Genomic DNA, 22,389 nt, shown 5'->3' with positions numbered 1-22,389 from the left:
TACGGAAACATTATTAGTGGCTAGTGATCCATTTCTAAAAGTTTTAATCTATGTCTATAGGCAGCCGCCTCTGATGTGCTAGTGATGGCTGTTTGGCAGTCCGATGGCCTTGAGATAGAAGCTGTTTTTCCAGTCTCTCGGTCCCAGCTTTGATGCACCTGTAGTGACCTCGCCTTCTGGATGATAGCGGATTGAACAGGCAGTGGCTCGGGTGGTTGATGTCCTTTATGATCTTTTTGGCCTTCCAATAGCATCGTGCGCTGTAGGTGTTCAGGAGGGCAGATCGCACCATCCTCTGGAGAGCTTTACGGTTGTGGGCTGTGCAGTTGCCGTACCAGGCGATGATACAGCCCGACAGGATGCTCTCAATTGTGCATCTGTTAAAGTTTGAGAGGGTTTTAGGTGTTAAACCAAATTTCTTTAGCCTCCTGAGGTTGGATCATTTGTATTTGGATAATGCGTCCAATGCTTGATAGTGTGTGTAATGTTAGAGGTCTATTTTCTGGGTGACCTGAACATTGACTGGTTAGCAACTAGCTGTCCTCTCAAGAAGAAGCCTCTAACTGTGACTGATGCCTGTAATATGACCCAGGATATCACTCAAGCAACTAGTGTAAACCATAAGTGTTGGATCTGTGACATCCAATTGTATTGATCATATCTTCACTAATGCTGCAGAGCTTTGCTCCAAAGCAAAGTTCCCATTGGCTGTAGTGACCATACTATTGTGGCAATAACAAGGAAAGCCAAAGTGCCAAAGTTTGGGCCTAAAGTAATTTATAAGAGACCACACAAAATGTTTTCCCAGGACTCTCTTGTTGAACATGTTGGTCTGATGTGTATGAGGAGGTGAATCCAAATGCGACACTGGAATGATTTGTAAAATGATTCATGCCAATTAACTGTGAGAACCGGTTGGAGAGTTATGTTAACGTATATGCACACTCAGTGGCCAGTTTATAAGTTACACCAGCTCGTTCCCGAAAAAGGGCTCGCTCCTACAGACAGTAAGTCACGTGGCCGTGGCTGGCTATATATAGCAGGCAGACGGGCATCAAGGCATTCCAGTTACTGTTCGATTGAACGCTAGAATGGGCAAAACAAGTGACCTTAGCGACTGAGCGTGGTATGATTGTCGGTGCTAGGCATACCGGTTCCAGTCTCTCAGAAGCCTCCTGTACTTTTCACGCACAACACTGGAATGATTTGTAAAATTATTCATGCCAATTAACTGTGAGAACTGGTTGGAGAGTTATTTATCCAACAGAACCCAGAGTGTTCTCCAATGGAATCTTCTCTAACATCAGATATGTACAGTGCGTTGTCCCTCAGGGCAGTTGTCATGGACCTACTCCTCTATATTTTACTAATGATTTGCCACTGGTCTTACAAAGCTAAAATTACAATGTATGCAGATGATTCCACACTCTCCATGTCAGCATCCAAAGCCAGTGAGATCCCTTAAATTCTAAATAAGGAGTTACAGTCATCATCAGAATGGGTGATTAATAATAAACTGGTCTTAAACACATCTAAAACTAATAGCATTGTATTTGGTTCAAACTTTCTCTAAAGACCTAAACCTCAACTGGAGTTGTACATAAAGGGTGTGACCATTGAGCAAGTTGAGGAAGCTCAACTTCTAGGTATAACAATGGATGGTCAATTATCATGGGCAAGTCATTGAAAAAAAGTTGTGAAGATGAGGGGTGTGTGTCAGACTCACTGAGGTAGAAAAAAAAGTTGTGAAGATGAGGGGTATGTGTCAGACTCACTGAGGTAGCGTTGTGGTTTTAAAATGTAACACAATGACACCGAAGAGTTGAATTCAACCTTTATTGTGTTTGCTTAAATTAATTATCTCCTTTGTCAAATCTGAAAACAAACAAAAAGAACCTGAACAGGAGTGATAAAGCCCGCCTTAATTTAAATTGATACACAACAAAAAAATAAAACAATTGGTAACTTTAACGTGTTTGCAAAACACCGCTCCAGCTCAGCTTGGTATGGTAGGTTTTGGCATCTTAATATAATTGCCTTCAGTTGTTTGCTTCTTTAAAAAAAATATTACTGCAATTCAGACAAAAAAAAAATATTTCTGCTAAAACCACAACTTAAGAGAAATATGCATTAGTGCCTATGTTCTTGAACTTTCCACACACACACCTGCATCAAGTACATACACACGGAACACCTGATGTAAAAAATGTCCGCCTACCAAGTGTTTGCAGACACACACACTATCTCTCACAATCACTCGCTTGTTAATCATGAATGAATCTCTTTGACAAAAACACATTCACCACGGCAACGACAGACACAGGGCGCGTTCCTATGCTTAGACGTTGCTGAAGACAGACAGACCTTACTTAAAATACCTATTCAGGCGTTGTATCAGCTAACCACATCATTGGTTATAGCAATTTGTCAGTCGATGACGTGGCACGCAACCGTTGGTTGTTGCATCGCTTCTCCTTAGCTGTGGACTGCGCCCACTGCCTCACAATATCATCATCAACATACCGTCACGCCTAGCACATTCACACAGGCAGGCAGGAGGGAACATTGTACAGCTAGTAATAAGTGATCATCATGACATAATAACCAACTTGATTGAGTAAGAAAAAATATATAACGAGGTCAGCATTTTGAAGGAAAAACAAAAAGAAAAGACATCTTGGATTTTTTCCACTGTTCCACTTTTTTACAAACAGGAAAAAAATGACATACAAGAAGATACATGTTTGCTTGTTAAACATCAGAGCAGTGTGTAACTGGTGAGAAATAGAGAGAAGGTGATTCCGAATGTCAGAACGGGTTGGGTCAGGTAGGTACTGTAAGCCCAACTGGCCCGGCGCTGTAACGTCCTGTAGGTTTGTGTAGTACAGAGTTGTTGTAATAAGTTGTTACACATCACATAGGAAGACCTCCATGTGTTGTCACGTTGTTAGTTCCTCTACAGGGCATGCCTGAGTGATAGGGGCTCAGTATGCTCAGTGTGAGTTCTGTTTTTGTATTACATGGGTGTAGAAAGAGGAGTCATCCAGGTGAGTCTGTCAGTCCAACAGATTCCACCTCTGTCTGTTCAAGTCTTGCTGTTGAAGTCTTCATTTAAAGGTAAAAGGTGTGCGAATGTATGTGTGTGTGTGTGTGTGTGAGATTTTGTGTGTGGGTAGTGTTGGCATGTCACCGTCTATTCGTGACATAATGTGTGACAGTTACCGTCAGTGGACCTGCATGTTTGTAACCAGTGTAGTATGAACTCATTTCATCGGTGTTTTAACGTATATGCACACTCAGTGGCCAGTTTATAAGTTACACCAGCTCGTTCCCGAAAAGGGCTCGCTCCTACAGACAGTAAGTCACGTGGCCGTGGCTGGCTATATATAGCAGGCAGACGGGCATCAAGGCATTCCAGTTACTGTTCGATTGAACGCTAGAATGGGAAAAACAAGTGACCTTAGCGACTGAGCGTGGTATGATTGTCGGTGCTAGGCGTACCGGTTCCAGTCTCTCAGAAGCCTCCTGTACTTTTCACGCATAACACTGTCTAGGGTTTAGTGAGAATGTAGAATGACAAACTAAAAACATCCAGTCAGCAGCAGTCCTGTGGGTGAAAACAGCTCATTGATGAGAGGTCGAAGGAGAATGGCAAGGATAGTGCAAGCTAACAGGCGGGCCATAAACAGGGAAATAACGGAGCAGTACAACAGTGGTGTGCAGAACGGCATCTCGGAACACACAACTCGTTGGTCCTTGTCACTGATGGGATATTGCATCAGACTACCGCACTGGGTTTCCACTCCTATCAGCTAAAAACAAGAAGAAGCGGCTCCAGTGGACACACGGTCACCAACACTGGACAATTGCCTGGTCCAACTAATCCTGGTTCCTGTTGTGTCATGCTGAGGGCAGTCAGGATCTGGTGTAAGCAGCATGAGTCCATGGCCCCATCCTGCCTGGTGTCAACAGTACAGGCTGGTGGTGTAATGGTGGGGGAATGTTTTCCTGGCACACGTTAGGGCCCTAGATACCAATTGAGCAACGTTTCCAAGCCCCGAAGAATTCTGGAGCCAAAGGGGGGTTTGACCCGGTACTAGATGAATGTACCTAATATACTGGCCACTGGGTGTGTGTGGTAGAACTTGTGTAAGTGCATGTTTTTTCGTAATGTATGCGTTCATGTATTAGGTGTGGTCATTCAGATAGAATCAGACCCTCCTCCTAGCAGGTCTCCAGGCAGCAAAGCAGCAGGACTCCCCATCTGGTGTCGATCCTCCATGGCAGGGGACCCCCACATACTACTGCTGGGGTACCCTCCACCCCCCATCCCTCCCCACAAACCCTGTCTGCCGGGCTCTACACCCCCAGCCACCCCTCCTCCCCCAGAACCGTTGCTGCTCCACTGGGCAAACATACTCAGGCCGGGCCCCTGGGTGGGGGTAGGATCCAGGGAGCCTCCTGTACCGTCTAAACTCTGCCAGCCAGAGCTGACAGGCCCCGAGCTGCCTCCTCCCCCTCCGTTACCTCCTCCTCCAGGGGCAGATCCCTCTCCTTCTCTGGTTCTGTCTCGTTCCCTCTCCCCGCTGCTGTTGGCCCCCATGGCACCTGTCCCTGTGGGGCCTCCCTGGCCTCCGCTGGACCCTGGGGCCCCGGCTGCTCCGCTGGACCCTGCCCCCCCCGCCTGGGAATGTGCAAAATAGCGAGCAACCTCCTCTTCGCTCACAAACTTGGCCAAGATGGTGGTATTGCCCAGGACACACCTGGAGAGAGAGAGAGGAGAGAGTAAGGAGTGATTGAATTTTAGTTTTGTGTTCACCGGCTATTATCTATTAGTGTTCACATTTTATTATAGTAATCGCCATTAAGTCTAAGCAGGTTTTCCCCAGCCCATTCCTACGAAATGAGTGTGTTCCATGCCCACCAGACAGCCAGCATGGAATGTCCTTGATTTTCAGTCTATGGTATGTCCATCTATGGAGCTGGAGATTGTTCATCTACAGCAGTGGCTCCAAACTGTGGGGCGTGCATTAGTCATTGCATACCTTACATGTCTAGATCAACTAGCCCATGTTAGTGAATGTTTGATTTTTTAGGCCATAGATATTTGAGTGACAAAATTACAACTATCAAATGAACACATTAGACATGACAAAATGTATACAACTGCAGGAAATAATCTTTAAACCAGGAACATTCCCTCCACCAAAACAGGGGTCTGAATAGCTTGTCATGAACAGTGCTTGTGCCCATAGAAATAGATGTGGGGGGGTTGGATGTTTCCCCCAATGCTGAAAGGGGGGGCACCCCGAGTGAAAAAGTTTGAGAAGCCCTGATCTACAAAGCTACACCATTGAGGCTGATTGACAAGCTGAGAGGGGCTTACATGTGTAGTGCGCTCTGGGCCTTTGCTGCTTCCTGTGGGGTGCTGTAGCGAATCAGAGCACTGCCCTGGGTCAGGCCGAGGTGAAAGGTCAGCAGGGGGCCATGCTGCATACAGATGGTACGGAGGGTGGAGCCGTCAATCTGCAGGAGGGAACAGACGGACATGGGTTAGGGATGACTTATGTGGTAGAGGGGGATATGTGAAGGAGAAGTGATGGTGCGTGGGTAGCCTCGAGGGATGGTGTGTGTGTGTGTGGGTAGTCTCGAGGGATGATGTGTGTGTGTGGGTAGTCTCGAGGGATGATGTGTGTGTGTGGGTAGTCTCGAGGGATGATGTGTGTGTGTGGGTAGTCTTGAGGGATGATGTGTGTGTGTGGGTAGTCTTGAGGGATGATGTGTGTGTGTGTGTGGGTAGTCTTGAGGGATGATGTGTGTGTGTGTGTAGGTAGTCTTGAGGGATGATGTGTGTGTGTAGGTAGTCTTGAGGGATGATGTGTGTGTGTAGGTAGTCTTGAGGGATGATGTGTGTGTGTGTGTGGGTAGTCTTGAGGGATGATGTGTGTGTGTGTGTGGGTAGTCTTGAGGGATGATGTGTGTGTGTGTGGGTAGTCTTGAGGGATGATGTGTGTGTGTGGGTAGTCTTGAGGGATGATGTGTGTGTGTGGGTAGTCTTGAGGGATGATGTGTGTGTGTGGGTAGTCTTGAGGGATGATGTGTGTGTGTGTGGGTAGTCTTGAGGGATGATGTGTGTGTGTGTGTGGGTAGTCTTGAGGGATGATGTGTGTGTGTGTGTGGGTAGTCTTGAGGGATGATGTGTGTGTGTGTGTGGGTAGTCTTGAGGGATGATGTGTGTGTGTGTGTGTAGGTAGTCTTGAGGGATGATGTGTGTGTGTGTGTGTAGGTAGTCTTGAGGGATGATGTGTGTGTGTGTGTAGGTAGTCTTGAGGGATGATGTGTGTGTGTGTGTAGGTAGTCTTGAGGGATGATGTGTGTGTGTGTGTAGGTAGTCTTGAGGGATGATGTGTGTGTGTGTGTAGGTAGTCTTGAGGGATGATGTGTGTGTGTGTGTAGGTAGTCTTGAGGGATGATGTGTGTGTGTGTGTAGGTAGTCTTGAGGGATGATGTGTGTGTGTGTGTAGGTAGTCTTGAGGGATGATGTGTGTGTGTGTGTAGGTAGTCTTGAGGGATGATGTGTGTGTGTGTGTAGGTAGTCTTGAGGGATGATGTGTGTGTGTGTGTAGGTAGTCTTGAGGGATGATGTGTGTGTGTGTGTAGGTAGTCTTGAGGGATGATGTGTGTGTGTGTGTAGGTAGTCTTGAGGGATGATGTGTGTGTGTGTGTAGGTAGTCTTGAGGGATGATGTGTGTGTGTGTGTAGGTAGTCTTGAGGGATGATGTGTGTGTGTAGGTAGTCTTGAGGGATGATGTGTGTGTGTAGGTAGTCTTGAGGGATGATGTGTGTGTGTAGGTAGTCTTGAGGGATGATGTGTGTGTGTAGGTAGTCTTGAGGGATGATGTGTGTGTGTGTGTGTGTAGGTAGTCTTGAGGGATGGTGTGTGTGTGTGTGTGTAGGTAGTCTTGAGGGATGGTGTGTGTGTAGGTAGTCTTGAGGGATGATGTGTATGTGTAGGTAGTCTTGAGGGATGATGTGTATGTGTAGGTAGTCTTGAGGGATGATGTGTGTGTGTAGGTAGTCTTGAGCGATGATGTGTGTGTGTGTGTAGGTAGTCTTGAGGGATGATGTGTGTGTGTGTGTGTAGGTAGTCTTGAGGGATGATGTGTATGTGTGTGTAGGTAGTCTTGAGGGATGATGTGTATGTAGGTAGTCTTGAGGGATGATGTGTATGTAGGTAGTCTTGAGGGATGATGTGTATGTAGGTAGTCTTGAGGGATGATGTGTATGTGTAGGTAGTCTTGAGGGATGATGTGTGTGTGTGTAGGTAGTCTTGAGGGATGATGTGTGTGTGTGTAGGTAGTCTTGAGGGATGGTGTGTGTGTGTAGGTAGTCTTGAGGGATGGTGTGTGTGTAGGTAGTCTTGAGGGATGATGTGTATGTAGGTAGTCTTGAGGGATGATGTGTATGTGTAGGTAGTCTTGAGGGATGATGTGTATGTGTAGGTAGTCTTGAGGGATGATGTGTGTGTGTGTAGGTAGTCTTGAGGGATGATGTGTGTGTGTGTAGGTAGTCTTGAGGGATGATGTGTGTGTGTGTAGGTAGTCTTGAGGGATGATGTGTGTGTGTGTAGGTAGTCTTGAGGGATGATGTGTGTGTGTGTAGGTAGTCTTGAGGGATGATGTGTGTGTGTGTAGGTAGTCTTGAGGGATGATGTGTGTGCGTGTGTGTAGGTAGTCTTGAGGGATGATGTGTGTGTGTAGGTAGTCTTGAGGGATGATGTGTATGTAGGTAGTCTTGAGGGATGATGTGTAGGTAGTCTTGAGGGATGATGTGTGTGTGTGTAGGTAGTCTTGAGGGATGATGTGTGTGTGTGTAGGTAGTCTTGAGGGATGATGTGTGTGTGTGTAGGTAGTCTTGAGGGATGATGTGTGTGTGTGTGTAGGTAGTCTTGAGGGATGATGTGTGTGTGTGTGTGTGTAGGTAGTCTTGAGGGATGATGTGTGTGTGTAGGTAGTCTTGAGGGATGGTGTGTGTGTGTAGGTAGTCTTGAGGGATGGTGTGTGTGTGTAGGTAGTCTTGAGGGATGGTGTGTGTGTAGGTAGTCTTGAGGGATGATGTGTATGTAGGTAGTCTTGAGGGATGATGTGTATGTGTAGGTAGTCTTGAGGGATGATGTGTGTGTGTAGGTAGTCTTGAGGGATGATGTGTGTGTGTGTAGGTAGTCTTGAGGGATGATGTGTGTGTGTAGGTAGTCTTGAGGGATGATGTGTGTGTGTGTAGGTAGTCTTGAGGGATGATGTGTGTGTGTAGGTAGTCTTGAGGGATGATGTGTGTGTGTAGGTAGTCTTGAGGGATGGTGTGTGTGTGTAGGTAGTCTTGCGGGATGGTGTGTGTGTAGGTAGTCTTGAGGGATGATGTGTATGTAGGTAGTCTTGAGGGATGATGTGTATGTGTAGGTAGTCTTGAGGGATGATGTGTGTGTGTGTAGGTAGTCTTGAGCGATGATGTGTGTGTGTGTAGGTAGTCTTGAGCGATGATGTGTGTGTGTGTAGGTAGTCTTGAGGGATGATGTGTGTGTGTGTAGGTAGTCTTGAGGGATGATGTGTGTGTGTGTGTAGGTAGTCTTGAGGGATGATGTGTGTGTGTGTAGGTAGTCTTGAGGGATGATGTGTGTGTGTGTAGGTAGTCTTGAGGGATGATGTGTGTGTGTGTAGGTAGTCTTGAGGGATGATGTGTGTGTGTGTAGGTAGTCTTGAGGGATGATGTGTGTGTGTAGGTAGTCTTGAGGGATGATGTGTGTGTGTAGGTAGTCTTGAGGGATGATGTGTATGTAGGTAGTCTTGAGGGATGATGTGTAGGTAGTCTTGAGGGATGATGTGTGTGTGTGTAGGTAGTCTTGAGGGATGATGTGTGTGTGTTAGGTAGTCTTGAGGGATGATGTGTGTGTGTAGGTAGTCTTGAGGGATGATGTGTGTGTGTGTAGGTAGTCTTGAGGGATGATGTGTGTGTGTGTAGGTAGTCTTGAGGGATGATGTGTGTGTGTAGGTAGTCTTGAGGGATGATGAGTGTGTGTAGGTAGTCTTGAGGGATGATGAGTGTGTGTAGGTAGTCTTGAGGGATGATGTGTGTGTAGGTAGTCTTGAGGGATGATGTGTGTGTGTAGGTAGTCTTGAGGGATGATGTGTGTGTGTGTGTAGGTAGTCTTGAGGGATGATGTGTGTGTGTGTGTAGGTAGTCTTGAGGGATGATGTGTGTGTGTGTGTAGGTAGTCTTGAGGGATGATGTGTGTGTGTAGGTAGTCTTGAGGGATGATGTGTGTGTGTAGGTAGTCTTGAGGGATGATGTGTGTGTGTAGGTAGTCTTGAGGGATGATGTGTGTGTGTAGGTAGTCTTGAGGGATGATGTGTGTGTGTAGGTAGTCTTGAGGGATGATGTGTGTGTGTAGGTAGTCTTGAGGGATGATGTGTGTGTGTAGGTAGTCTTGAGGGATGATGTGTGTGTGTAGGTAGTCTTGAGGGATGATGTGTGTGTGTGTGTGTGTGTGTAGGTAGTCTTGAGGGATGGTGTGTGTGTAGGTAGTCTTGAGGGATGATGTGTATGTGTAGGTAGTCTTGAGGGATGATGTGTATGTGTAGGTAGTCTTGAGGGATGATGTGTGTGTGTGTGTAGGTAGTCTTGAGGGATGATGTGTGTGTGTGTGTAGGTAGTCTTGAGGGATGATGTGTGTGTGTGTGTAGGTAGTCTTGAGGGATGATGTGTGTGTGTAGGTAGTCTTGAGGGATGATGTGTGTGTGTAGGTAGTCTTGAGGGATGATGTGTGTGTGTAGGTAGTCTTGAGGGATGATGTGTGTGTGTAGGTAGTCTTGAGGGATGATGTGTGTGTGTAGGTAGTCTTGAGGGATGATGTGTGTGTGTAGGTAGTCTTGAGGGATGATGTGTGTGTGTGTGTGTGTGTGTAGGTAGTCTTGAGGGATGGTGTGTGTGTGTGTGTGTAGGTAGTCTTGAGGGATGGTGTGTGTGTAGGTAGTCTTGAGGGATGATGTGTATGTGTAGGTAGTCTTGAGGGATGATGTGTATGTGTAGGTAGTCTTGAGCGATGATGTGTGTGTGTAGGTAGTCTTGAGGGATGATGTGTGTGTGTGTGTGTAGGTAGTCTTGAGGGATGATGTGTATGTGTGTGTAGGTAGTCTTGAGGGATGATGTGTATGTAGGTAGTCTTGAGGGATGATGTGTATGTAGGTAGTCTTGAGGGATGATGTGTATGTAGGTAGTCTTGAGGGATGATGTGTATGTGTAGGTAGTCTTGAGGGATGATGTGTATGTGTAGGTAGTCTTGAGGGATGATGTGTGTGTGTGTAGGTAGTCTTGAGGGATGATGTGTGTGTGTGTAGGTAGTCTTGAGGGATGGTGTGTGTGTGTAGGTAGTCTTGAGGGATGTGTGTGTGTAGGTAGTCTTGAGGGATGATGTGTATGTAGGTAGTCTTGAGGGATGATGTGTATGTAGGTAGTCTTGAGGGATGATGTGTGTGTAGGTAGTCTTGAGGGATGATGTGTGTGTGTAGGTAGTCTTGAGGGATGATGTGTGTGTGTGTAGGTAGTCTTGAGGGATGATGTGTGTGTGTAGGTAGTCTTGAGGGATGATGTGTGTGTGTGTAGGTAGTCTTGAGGGATGATGTGTGTGTGTAGGTAGTCTTGAGGGATGATGTGTGTGTGTAGGTAGTCTTGAGGGATGGTGTGTGTGTGTAGGTAGTCTTGCGGGATGGTGTGTGTGTAGGTAGTCTTGAGGGATGATGTGTATGTAGGTAGTCTTGAGGGATGATGTGTATGTGTAGGTAGTCTTGAGGGATGATGTGTGTGTGTGTAGGTAGTCTTGAGCGATGATGTGTGTGTGTGTAGGTAGTCTTGAGCGATGATGTGTGTGTGTGTAGGTAGTCTTGAGGGATGATGTGTGTGTGTGTGTAGGTAGTCTTGAGGGATGATGTGTGTGTGTGTGTAGGTAGTCTTGAGGGATGATGTGTGTGTGTGTAGGTAGTCTTGAGGGATGATGTGTGTGTGTGTAGGTAGTCTTGAGGGATGATGTGTGTGTGTGTAGGTAGTCTTGAGGGATGATGTGTGTGTGTGTAGGTAGTCTTGAGGGATGATGTGTGTGTGTAGGTAGTCTTGAGGGATGATGTGTGTGTGTGTAGGTAGTCTTGAGGGATGATGTGTATGTAGGTAGTCTTGAGGGATGATGTGTAGGTAGTCTTGAGGGATGATGTGTGTGTGTGTAGGTAGTCTTGAGGGATGATGTGTGTGTGTTAGGTAGTCTTGAGGGATGATGTGTGTGTGTAGGTAGTCTTGAGGGATGATGTGTGTGTGTGTAGGTAGTCTTGAGGGATGATGTGTGTGTGTAGGTAGTCTTGAGGGATGGTGTGTGTGTGTAGGTAGTCTTGCGGGATGGTGTGTGTGTAGGTAGTCTTGAGGGATGATGTGTATGTAGGTAGTCTTGAGGGATGATGTGTATGTGTAGGTAGTCTTGAGGGATGATGTGTGTGTGTGTAGGTAGTCTTGAGCGATGATGTGTGTGTGTGTAGGTAGTCTTGAGCGATGATGTGTGTGTGTGTAGGTAGTCTTGAGGGATGATGTGTGTGTGTGTAGGTAGTCTTGAGGGATGATGTGTGTGTGTGTGTAGGTAGTCTTGAGGGATGATGTGTGTGTGTGTAGGTAGTCTTGAGGGATGATGTGTGTGTGTGTAGGTAGTCTTGAGGGATGATGTGTGTGTGTGTAGGTAGTCTTGAGGGATGATGTGTGTGTGTGTAGGTAGTCTTGAGGGATGATGTGTGTGTGTAGGTAGTCTTGAGGGATGATGTGTGTGTGTAGGTAGTCTTGAGGGATGATGTGTATGTAGGTAGTCTTGAGGGATGATGTGTAGGTAGTCTTGAGGGATGATGTGTGTGTGTTAGGTAGTCTTGAGGGATGATGTGTGTGTGTAGGTAGTCTTGAGGGATGATGTGTGTGTGTGTAGGTAGTCTTGAGGGATGATGTGTGTGTGTAGGTAGTCTTGAGGGATGATGAGTGTGTGTAGGTAGTCTTGAGGGATGATGAGTGTGTGTAGGTAGTCTTGAGGGATGATGTGTGTGTAGGTAGTCTTGAGGGATGATGTGTGTGTGTAGGTAGTCTTGAGGGATGGTGTGTGTGTGTACGTAGTCTTGAGGGATGATGTGTGTGTGTAGGTAGTCTTGAGGGATGATGTGTGTGTGTAGGTAGTCTTGAGGAATGATGTGTATGTGTAGGTAGTCTTGAGGGATGGTGTGTGTGTGTGTGTGTGTGTGTGTGTGTGTGTGTGTGTGTGTGTGTGTGTATGTAGGTAGTCTTGAGGGATGATGTGTGTGTGTGTAGGTAGTCTTGAGGGATGATGTGTGTGTGTGTAGGTAGTCTTGAGGGATGATGTGTGTGTGTAGGTAGTCTTGAGGGATGATGAGTGTGTGTAGGTAGTCTTGAGGGATGATGAGTGTGTGTAGGTAGTCTTGAGGGATGATGTGTGTGTAGGTAGTCTTGAGGGATGATGTGTGTGTGTAGGTAGTCTTGAGGGATGATGTGTGTGTGTGTGTAGGTAGTCTTGAGGGATGATGTGTGTGTGTGTGTAGGTAGTCTTGAGGGATGATGTGTGTGTGTGTGTAGGTAGTCTTGAGGGATGATGTGTGTGTGTAGGTAGTCTTGAGGGATGATGTGTGTGTGTAGGTAGTCTTGAGGGATGATGTGTGTGTGTAGGTAGTCTTGAGGGATGATGTGTGTGTGTAGGTAGTCTTGAGGGATGATGTGTGTGTGTAGGTAGTCTTGAGGGATGATGTGTGTGTGTAGGTAGTCTTGAGGGATGATGTGTGTGTGTAGGTAGTCTTGAGGGATGATGTGTGTGTGTAGGTAGTCTTGAGGGATGATGTGTGTGTGTGTGTGTGTGTGTAGGTAGTCTTGAGGGATGGTGTGTGTGTGTGTGTGTAGGTAGTCTTGAGGGATGGTGTGTGTGTAGGTAGTCTTGAGGGATGATGTGTATGTGTAGGTAGTCTTGAGGGATGATGTGTATGTGTAGGTAGTCTTGAGCGATGATGTGTGTGTGTAGGTAGTCTTGAGGGATGATGTGTGTGTGTGTGTGTAGGTAGTCTTGAGGGATGATGTGTATGTGTGTGTAGGTAGTCTTGAGGGATGATGTGTATGTAGGTAGTCTTGAGGGATGATGTGTATGTAGGTAGTCTTGAGGGATGATGTGTATGTAGGTAGTCTTGAGGGATGATGTGTATGTGTAGGTAGTCTTGAGGGATGATGTGTGTGTGTGTAGGTAGTCTTGAGGGATGATGTGTGTGTGTGTAGGTAGTCTTGAGGGATGGTGTGTGTGTGTAGGTAGTCTTGAGGGATGTGTGTGTGTAGGTAGTCTTGAGGGATGATGTGTATGTAGGTAGTCTTGAGGGATGATGTGTATGTAGGTAGTCTTGAGGGATGATGTGTGTGTAGGTAGTCTTGAGGGATGATGTGTGTGTGTAGGTAGTCTTGAGGGATGATGTGTGTGTGAGTAGGTAGTCTTGAGGGATGATGTGTGTGTGTAGGTAGTCTTGAGGGATGATGTGTGTGTGTGTAGGTAGTCTTGAGGGATGATGTGTGTGTGTGTAGGTAGTCTTGAGGGATGATGTGTGTGTGTGTGTAGGTAGTCTTGAGGGATGATGTGTGTGTGTGTAGGTAGTCTTGAGGGATGATGTGTGTGTGTGTAGGTAGTCTTGAGGGATGATGTGTGTGTGTGTAGGTAGTCTTGAGGGATGATGTGTGTGTGTGTAGGTAGTCTTGAGGGATGATGTGTGTGTGTAGGTAGTCTTGAGGGATGATGTGTGTGTGTAGGTAGTCTTGAGGGATGATGTGTATGTAGGTAGTCTTGAGGGATGATGTGTAGGTAGTCTTGAGGGATGATGTGTGTGTGTGTAGGTAGTCTTGAGGGATGATGTGTGTGTGTTAGGTAGTCTTGAGGGATGATGTGTGTGTGTAGGTAGTCTTGAGGGATGATGTGTGTGTGTGTAGGTAGTCTTGAGGGATGATGTGTGTGTGTAGGTAGTCTTGAGGGATGGTGTGTGTGTGTAGGTAGTCTTGCGGGATGGTGTGTGTGTAGGTAGTCTTGAGGGATGATGTGTATGTAGGTAGTCTTGAGGGATGATGTGTATGTGTAGGTAGTCTTGAGGGATGATGTGTGTGTGTGTAGGTAGTCTTGAGCGATGATGTGTGTGTGTGTAGGTAGTCTTGAGCGATGATGTGTGTGTGTGTAGGTAGTCTTGAGGGATGATGTGTGTGTGTGTAGGTAGTCTTGAGGGATGATGTGTGTGTGTGTGTAGGTAGTCTTGAGGGATGATGTGTGTGTGTGTAGGTAGTCTTGAGGGATGATGTGTGTGTGTGTAGGTAGTCTTGAGGGATGATGTGTGTGTGTGTAGGTAGTCTTGAGGGATGATGTGTGTGTGTGTAGGTAGTCTTGAGGGATGATGTGTGTGTGTAGGTAGTCTTGAGGGATGATGTGTGTGTGTAGGTAGTCTTGAGGGATGATGTGTATGTAGGTAGTCTTGAGGGATGATGTGTAGGTAGTCTTGAGGGATGATGTGTGTGTGTTAGGTAGTCTTGAGGGATGATGTGTGTGTGTAGGTAGTCTTGAGGGATGATGTGTGTGTGTGTAGGTAGTCTTGAGGGATGATGTGTGTGTGTAGGTAGTCTTGAGGGATGATGAGTGTGTGTAGGTAGTCTTGAGGGATGATGAGTGTGTGTAGGTAGTCTTGAGGGATGATGTGTGTGTAGGTAGTCTTGAGGGATGATGTGTGTGTGTAGGTAGTCTTGAGGGATGGTGTGTGTGTGTACGTAGTCTTGAGGGATGATGTGTGTGTGTAGGTAGTCTTGAGGGATGATGTGTGTGTGTAGGTAGTCTTGAGGAATGATGTGTATGTGTAGGTAGTCTTGAGGGATGGTGTGTGTGTGTGTGTGTGTGTGTGTGTGTGTGTGTGTGTGTGTGTGTGTGTGTGTGTATGTAGGTAGTCTTGAGGGATGATGTGTGTGTGTGTGTGTGTGTGTGTGTGTGTGTGTAGGTAGTCTTGAGGGATGATGTGTGTGTGTAGGTAATATTGATGAGGGATGATGTGTGTGTGTGTGTGTCGGTAGTCTTGATGAGGTGTGTGTGTGTGTGTGTGTGTGTGTGTGTGTGTGTGTGTCGGTAGTCTTGATGAGGGATGATGTGAGATGATGTGTGTGTGTCGGTAGTCTTGATGAGGGATGATGCGTGTGTGTGTCGGTAGTCTTGATGAGGGATGATGTGTGAGTGTGTCGGTAGTCTTGATGAGGGATGATGTGTGTACCTGTGGGGTGAGGTTGCAGAGCACCAGCCAGCAGCTTCCTCTGGAGGTCCCCCCATCACTCCAAGCAGAGCCTGCTAGAATCAAAGCACATAGGAATCAGTTCCAGATATTAGAAAACCACTACTGCTGTACTTGCGGCAGGCAGCTCTGGAGCAATGAATGATAAATAAGCCCTACTGTACTTTAAGATTGCAGCACCCAGAATAAAATATGTAATTTATCTGGGTCTGCATCCCAAATGGCACCACATTCCCTTTATAGTGCACTAGTATTGACCAGTGCCATTTGGGATGGCGCATCAGATCAAGGCAAGGGACATCCTGGGTACATTTAGTCTGCTGAATGCTTTCCCAGGCAGCAGGGCAGCACAGTACAGTACAGGATGGAAAGACTCAGAAACACAGGCCCCTCCATTCTCTACAACATTGTGTTATGACATTACCAGGGCCATATCTGGTTTCCTGGATCCCACTCGAGCTGCCCCAGCCACGGGCCTGCCACGGGCCACGGGACGGCGAGGCCTGCTTCTGATTGGTGAGTCCCGGGGGTGGGCGTGGCAGCTGCTGGGACTGTTGGTTGCGATTGGTCTTCCACATCTTGTTGTGTCCAATGGGCTCAGGGGGCCAGCTGGTCTTATACTCTGTGTAATTTGCTGTGAGTAACAGGAAATGAACTAGAGTCAGAACTGCCTCTGTTATAACCGCACACATGGCGGATGGAACACACAGAAAAACTAAACGAAGACAGAGTTGAAACTTGATTTACTGAATGATACAACAGCTGAAACAGTATATGAGTGAAAAAAGCAGAGAAACACTACTGAGTGAATGTGTAACACTTTCAGTGAAAGGCACATTAGGACATTCATAAACCATACATAACACATTTACAGCAATACTGTGAGTGTTTTCCAGTCTGCTACCTGAGTTGTGTGCGTTGTTGAGGGGGCTGTCTGAGGCACTGTAGGGCCAGGCACCAGGTGAAGGCAGCAAGGTGTTCAGGGAGGGGTTGGGTTCTGAAACACACACCACAAGCTTAGCTAGCATCAACACACATGTATTATTATCACAACCTGATGTTTAACTGACTGATGCATGTATTGATGGGTATGATTTCAGTGTTCTGTGCAAGTTTTTGACTTGCAAGAACACGGAGGGTTGACAATATACTTATGTAATGTGTTACTGTTAAGTAATAAGTAATGTCAGGTCAGCCGGTCTCAGCATCTAGTGCTCGGAATGTGGACTTAGTCATAGAAACAGGAGTAACTCTGCTTCAATCTAGGTAGGTACCTGTGTTGTCTCTTAGCAACTGGTGCTCTGTGTCGTTGAGGCTGGACGGCCCAGGGATTCCCATCATGCTCCCTGGGGTCATGTAGGGATCAGACTCGGGGTCGATGCTCTGGATCCCCTTCCAGGGCACTCCGGGCTGGAACTCTGACATCACAGACAAACATACAGAAATTCTGGATTAGAATTGCAGGGGCAGTATTGAGTAGCTTGGATGAAAGGTGCCCATATCAAACGGCCTGCTCCTCAGTCATAGTTGCTAATATTTGCATATTATTATTAGTATTGGATAGAAAACACTCTGAAATTTCTAAAACTGTTTGATTGATGTCTGTGAGTATAACAGAACTCATATTGGCAGGTAAAATCCTGAGTTGAAATCAAAACAGTAAGTCAGAAATCTGAGCTAGTATGTATTTACCAGAGTCGCCAATGAAATCCCCTTGAGATATGAATGATGTTGCATTGCCTAGGGGTTCCACTTGATGTCAACCATCAATATAAATTATAATGAGGCTTCTATGTTGTTGTGGGAGTGAATGAGAACAGAATATATCAGATGTCCATCAAGCAGCCATTTTGTGATCGCCCTTTTTCCTCATGGTAGTCACTTGCGTTCCATTGCTCACGTAGACAAGAAGGAATACTCCGGTTGGAACTTTATTGAAGCTATATGTTAGAATTAGCGTTTGGATATTTATACCAAACGCACTAACAAAAGAAGGTATTTGGACAGAAATAACGGACATTTTCATTTATTGCGGACCTGGGATTCCTGGAGTGCTTTTCTGATGTAGATCAAAGGTAAGGGCATATTTATCATCTAATTTCATGTTTATGTTGACGCAATCTTTGCGGCTGTGGTGTTTTTACTTTTGAGCGCCGTATCAGATTATTGCATGCGTTTCTTTTCCATAAATTTTTTTGGAAATCTGACACAGCGGTTGCATTAAGGAGAGGTATATCTATAATTCCATGTGTATAACTTGTATTACCATCTACATTTATGATGAGTATTTCTGTTGAATGATGTGGCTATGCAAAATCACTTGATGTTTTTGGAACTAGTGAATCTAATGCGCCAATGTAAACTCAGATTCTTTTATATAAATATGAACTTTATCAAACAAAACATGCATGAATTGTCTAACATGAAGTCTTATGAGTGTCATCTGATGAAGATAATTCAAGGTTAGTGATTCATTTTCTTTATTTCTGGTTTTTGTGAATGCTATATTTGGATGGAAAATGGCTGTGCTTATTGTGGTTTGGTGGAGACCTAACATAATCGTTTGTAGTGCTTTCGCTGAAAAGCCTATTTGAAATCGGACACTTTGGTGGGATTAACAACGAGAATAGCTTTAAAATTATATAAGACATGTTTTAGGAATTGTAATTATGAGATTTCTGTGGTTTGAATTTGGCGCCCTCTATTTTCACTGGTAGTTGTCATATCGATCCCGGTATCGGGATTGCAGCCATAACAGGTTAACCCTAGTCACAGAGAGTTGCAGGCTTCTGTTCCAGCCCAACACTAACTGATTCAGGGGATTTGATCAAATCAGGTGTGTTAGTGGTGGGATAGAACAATCCCTGCACATTCAGTTGATATTTAGAAGGGCCACTCACCAGGAGGCCAGCTGGACGTGCCCTGGGGCTTGGAGCCCATCTTGTTCCCAGGAGTACGGTGCCAGTTGTCCCCCTGTGTGGGCATACCTAGCCCCTCCCCTCCCATCATGTCATACTGGGAATATGGCGAGCCCCCCCTCCTCATAGGTGTGGACATAGGACCTGAAAGAGCGAGGGGGATGGAAAGACAGAGAGGGAAGAGAAGACCATGAGATGGAGAATACAACAATAAAGTCAGATGAAAAAGCAGCTGATGGGTTGACAATGTTGGCATGTCATACTGTAATTAATTCAGTACACTCACTACAGAATAAGGGCGTTCGCTCTCACCGTTTTTGTGGAGGCTCTCAGGAAGGGAAGGGGCAGGAGAGTGACCCTCCATCATCCATTTGAAGCGGGATTGCTGCCCCCCCACATCCTTCATGCCCCCTGGGCCCCCCACCACTGAGCCCCCCATGTCCAGACCAGACATGTTCACTCCTCCACTGTACCCTAGGTGGGGGGGGAGCAGAAAGGTGTCAGAGCTGATGGCAGGTGGCATGTACAATGACTCAATTACATGCAGAGCGTCAGTCAGTATGCAATGAAAATCCACAAGACTGTCTACATTTTTAGTGGTTTGTAATGACAATAATATATTCTAGTTAGGTGTTAATTTTAGGAATGTTCTCTCAGGTAAAAAGGGAAATCTCAAGTATGTGACCAGAGATTATTACCCATCCTTTATCTCCATTCATGTCTGTGTGTACACCACTCACCAGAGTAGCCCTGTGTTTTCTGGTGCAGGTCCAGAGAGCCCCCCATGCCTGGATGGGGCAGGGAGTCTGCCATAGGTAGTTTTGGGCCTCCCCCTCCCAGGTGAGAGGGGGACAGTTTGGAGCCCACTCCCACCCCACCGACGCCCTGCTGCTGCTGTTGCCTCTGCTGCTGGAGAATAGCCACGATCCTGGCCAGCTGAGGAGAGAGAGAGATGACAGATTAGTGGGATTGAAAACCCTGTAAGCAAACACAGCAACATGCGCGCATCACCACAGTCTGACTATCTATGCGATGCTGTGAAAGTAATTCGTCAAGTACAGAGGTTTACCCGAGTCATAGCATGAAATAAGTGGGGTTGTGTTGTTTCCAATGCAGTAGTATTAGTAGCTGCTGTACCAGAAGTAGTAGGAGTACCTGTTGTGGGTCGGCCTGCTGCCGTACGTTCTGGTATATAGTAGAAGTAGTAGCAGTGCTTGACTTGGACTGAAGTAGGTGCCTGTACTCATTTTGGGTGCAGTAGCAGTAGTAACAGTATTATTTTATTTAACTATTTTTAAAAATAAACCTTTATTTAACTACGCAAGTCAGTTAAGAACACATTCTTATTTACAATGACGGTGGGTCGTTCAGGGGCAGAACGACAAATTCTTCCCTTGCCAGCCCTGGGATTCGATTCAGCAACCTTTCGGTTACTGGCCCAACGCTCTAACCAATAGGCTACCTGCCGCCCCAACAGTAACAGTAGTGGTGACGGTAAACAGTAGTAACAGCAGTGGTGCTGGTAACGGTAGTAGTGGTGGTGGTAGTGTCCCCCCCCCCTCAACAATAGTTTACAGACAGATTATTTCACTTATAATTCACTGGATCACAATTCCAGTGGGTCAGAAGTTCACATACACTGAGTTGACTGTGCCTTGGAAAATTCCAGAAAATGATGTCATGGCTTAAGAAGGCTAATTGACATAATTTGAGTCAATTGGAGGTGTACCTGTGGCTGTATTTCAAGGCCTACCTTCAAATTCAGTACCTCTTTGCATCATGGGAAAATCAAAAGATATCAGCCAAGACCTCAGAAAAACAATCGTAGACCTCCACAAGTCTGGTTCATCCTGGGGAGAAATTTCCAAACGCCTGAAGGTACCACATTCTGTACAAACAATAGAATGCAAGTATAAACACCATGGGACCACGCAGCCGTCATACCGCTCAGGAAGGAGACACGTTCTGTCTCCTAGAGATGAATGTATTTCGGTGCGAAAAGTACAAATCAATCCCAGAACAACAGCAAAGGACCTTGTGAAGATGCTGGAGGAAACAGGTACAAAATATCTCTATCCACAGTAAAACGAGTCCTACATTGACATAACCTGAAAGGCCGCTCAGCAAGGAAGCAAGCAAGCCACTGCTCCAAAACCACCATAAAAAAAAGCCAGACTATGGTTTACAACTGCACATGGGGAAAGATCATACTTTTTGGAGAAATGTCCTCTGGTCTGATGAAACAGAAATATAACTATTTGGCCATAATGACCATCGTTATGTTTGAGGGAAAAGGGGGGATTCTGGATGGGGCAGGGAGTTTTGACTTGCAAGCCGAAGAACACCATCCCAACCGTGAAGCACGGGGGTGACAGCATCATGTTATGGGGTGCTTTGCTGCAGGAGGGCCTGGTGCACTTCACAAAATAGATGGCATCATGAGGAAAGAAAATGATGTGGATATATTGAAGCATCATCTCAAGACATCAAGAAGTTAAAGCTTGGTCGCAAATGGGTCTTCCAAATGGACAATGACCCCAAGCATTCTTCCAAAGTTGTGGCAAAATGGCTTAAGGACAACAAAGTCAAGGTATATATGCACATAGGTTGAAGCATAAGGTTTGTCCATCTGCATTTACACCATTGGACATATCCTGAATGTAATTATTATTAATAATGTTATTATAAATACATAGATTATTATTCTGGGGGGTTTATTACAAAGTAGGCCTATGTTATTGCTCTTTTAAGATGCCATTGCCACTTTAAGAGCTCTGTTGCGCAGCTGCGCCTAACATGTTTGTAAAACGATGCTACTCGCGCAATTGGAAGGAGCAGACAAATAAACGTGGTAGCAATGGAAAACTGGGATCCCCCTCTTTCAACAAAGGACAAAACTGCTTTGTTGAGCATTGACTTCTTGTCAGAATACATGTTTCCCTCCTATGGCTCTCGCAATTAGAATGCGCCTCGAGAGGAATATTTATCTCGCATTGAACACACAACAAGAAGATTTGGTAAATAGGTCAAACTATTCTATAGGGTTGTCTGATTTAAAAAAATTATAAATAATAATAATAATAATAAAAACATGAGCTGGCGTACACCCAGAGAAAATTATTTTATGTAGAGGTGCTGACTAACGGTGAATAAACTATAAGCTCTAAAAAATAGAGTCGCACACTATATATATATATATATATATACCCAGTAATTTATTGGGTAAGTCACCACGGTTTCAGCATCACTGTGCCTTCTTCAGAGTAATGTCAAGAATGCTTGAACCAGGTTATGTAGAGAAACAGCGCAACCAATGACAACAGTGAGGGGTGTGCCATAATTATTAAGTGAATTAGAATGAATTGAGTAAAACTTAAAAAAACAATAGTTTATAACATATTGAATATATTAGGCTATTGTTATCATATGGAAACAATTAAATATTGTGCATAATATTAGCATAAACATACATTGTTTAATTAAGTGTGTATGGAGGACATGAAAGAAATTGTGAAAAAGCACTGGCATATTCTGCAATCAGACAAAACACTCCCACTTGTTCATGTGGGAAAGCCTACATAGGACAAACGAAAAGGCAATTAAAACAACGCATAGCTGAACACCGCAGCCCCAATCGGGTGTAAGAACATTTGACTATCCAGTAGCAGCTCACTTCGTTGAAGCTAACCCTCCGATCTCCTCCATCAAATACACAGGCATTGAGCATGTTGCTCTACCAAGGAGAGGAGGTAACGTCGAGATCCTACTTTTACAAAAGGAGGCTTACTGGATATCCCATCTAAAAACATTGACCCCTGGTGGTCTGAATAAAATATAAATATTTTCTCCAGACGATTTGAGGGAGTACACACATGCAGCTATTCTGTGTTGAGCAGTTAAAGAAACAGCTACTCCAATATGCTTAATGTAGAGTTAATGTAACTTTAGTTCTACAAATGTTGGGCTATATGTTTTGTTGTTTAATATATTGTAAGGCTGCATGATGAGACTAATGATGATTTGAAAAAAGTCGGGACGAGTTCGGCTTTGTTTTTTGCGAAGGGTGTACACACTCCAATAGTCTCATTTACAATTTGACAAGC

At 45.4% G+C, this 22,389-nt stretch overlaps 1 protein-coding gene across 8 annotated transcripts in view; it reads right to left on the bottom strand.

Annotated features, from left to right (window-relative positions):
- Positions 1-1,822: 1,822 nt before the first annotated feature.
- LOC109870009 (trinucleotide repeat-containing gene 6B protein) overlaps positions 1,823-22,389 on the bottom strand; it is a 43,584-nt gene continuing 23,017 nt past the window's right edge. For 3 of the 8 annotated variants that reach the window (XM_031805152.1, XM_031805151.1, XM_031805159.1), the window contains 9 exons: positions 19,027-19,222; positions 18,599-18,760; positions 18,269-18,430; positions 16,643-16,786; positions 16,273-16,365; positions 15,793-16,002; positions 15,351-15,424; positions 5,387-5,526; positions 1,823-4,763 (listed from right to left, as the gene is read on the bottom strand). In XM_031805152.1, coding sequence (XP_031661012.1) covers positions 4,202-4,763; positions 5,387-5,526; positions 15,351-15,424; positions 15,793-16,002; positions 16,273-16,365; positions 16,643-16,786; positions 18,269-18,430; positions 18,599-18,760; positions 19,027-19,222 — 1,743 coding nt within the window. In that variant the 3' untranslated portion in view covers positions 1,823-4,201. The remainder of the gene's footprint in view (positions 4,764-5,386; positions 5,527-15,350; positions 15,425-15,792; positions 16,003-16,272; positions 16,366-16,642; positions 16,787-18,268; positions 18,431-18,598; positions 18,761-19,026; positions 19,223-22,389) is intronic. The other 5 variants (XM_031805153.1, XM_031805157.1, XM_031805158.1 and 2 more) reach the window with 2 other exon arrangements.

The sequence above is a fragment of the Oncorhynchus kisutch genome, linkage group LG25 (genome assembly GCF_002021735.2).
Source record: "Oncorhynchus kisutch isolate 150728-3 linkage group LG25, Okis_V2, whole genome shotgun sequence".
Taxonomy (NCBI): Eukaryota; Metazoa; Chordata; class Actinopteri; order Salmoniformes; family Salmonidae; genus Oncorhynchus; species Oncorhynchus kisutch.
This window is presented reverse-complemented; position numbering and strand designations above follow the sequence as displayed.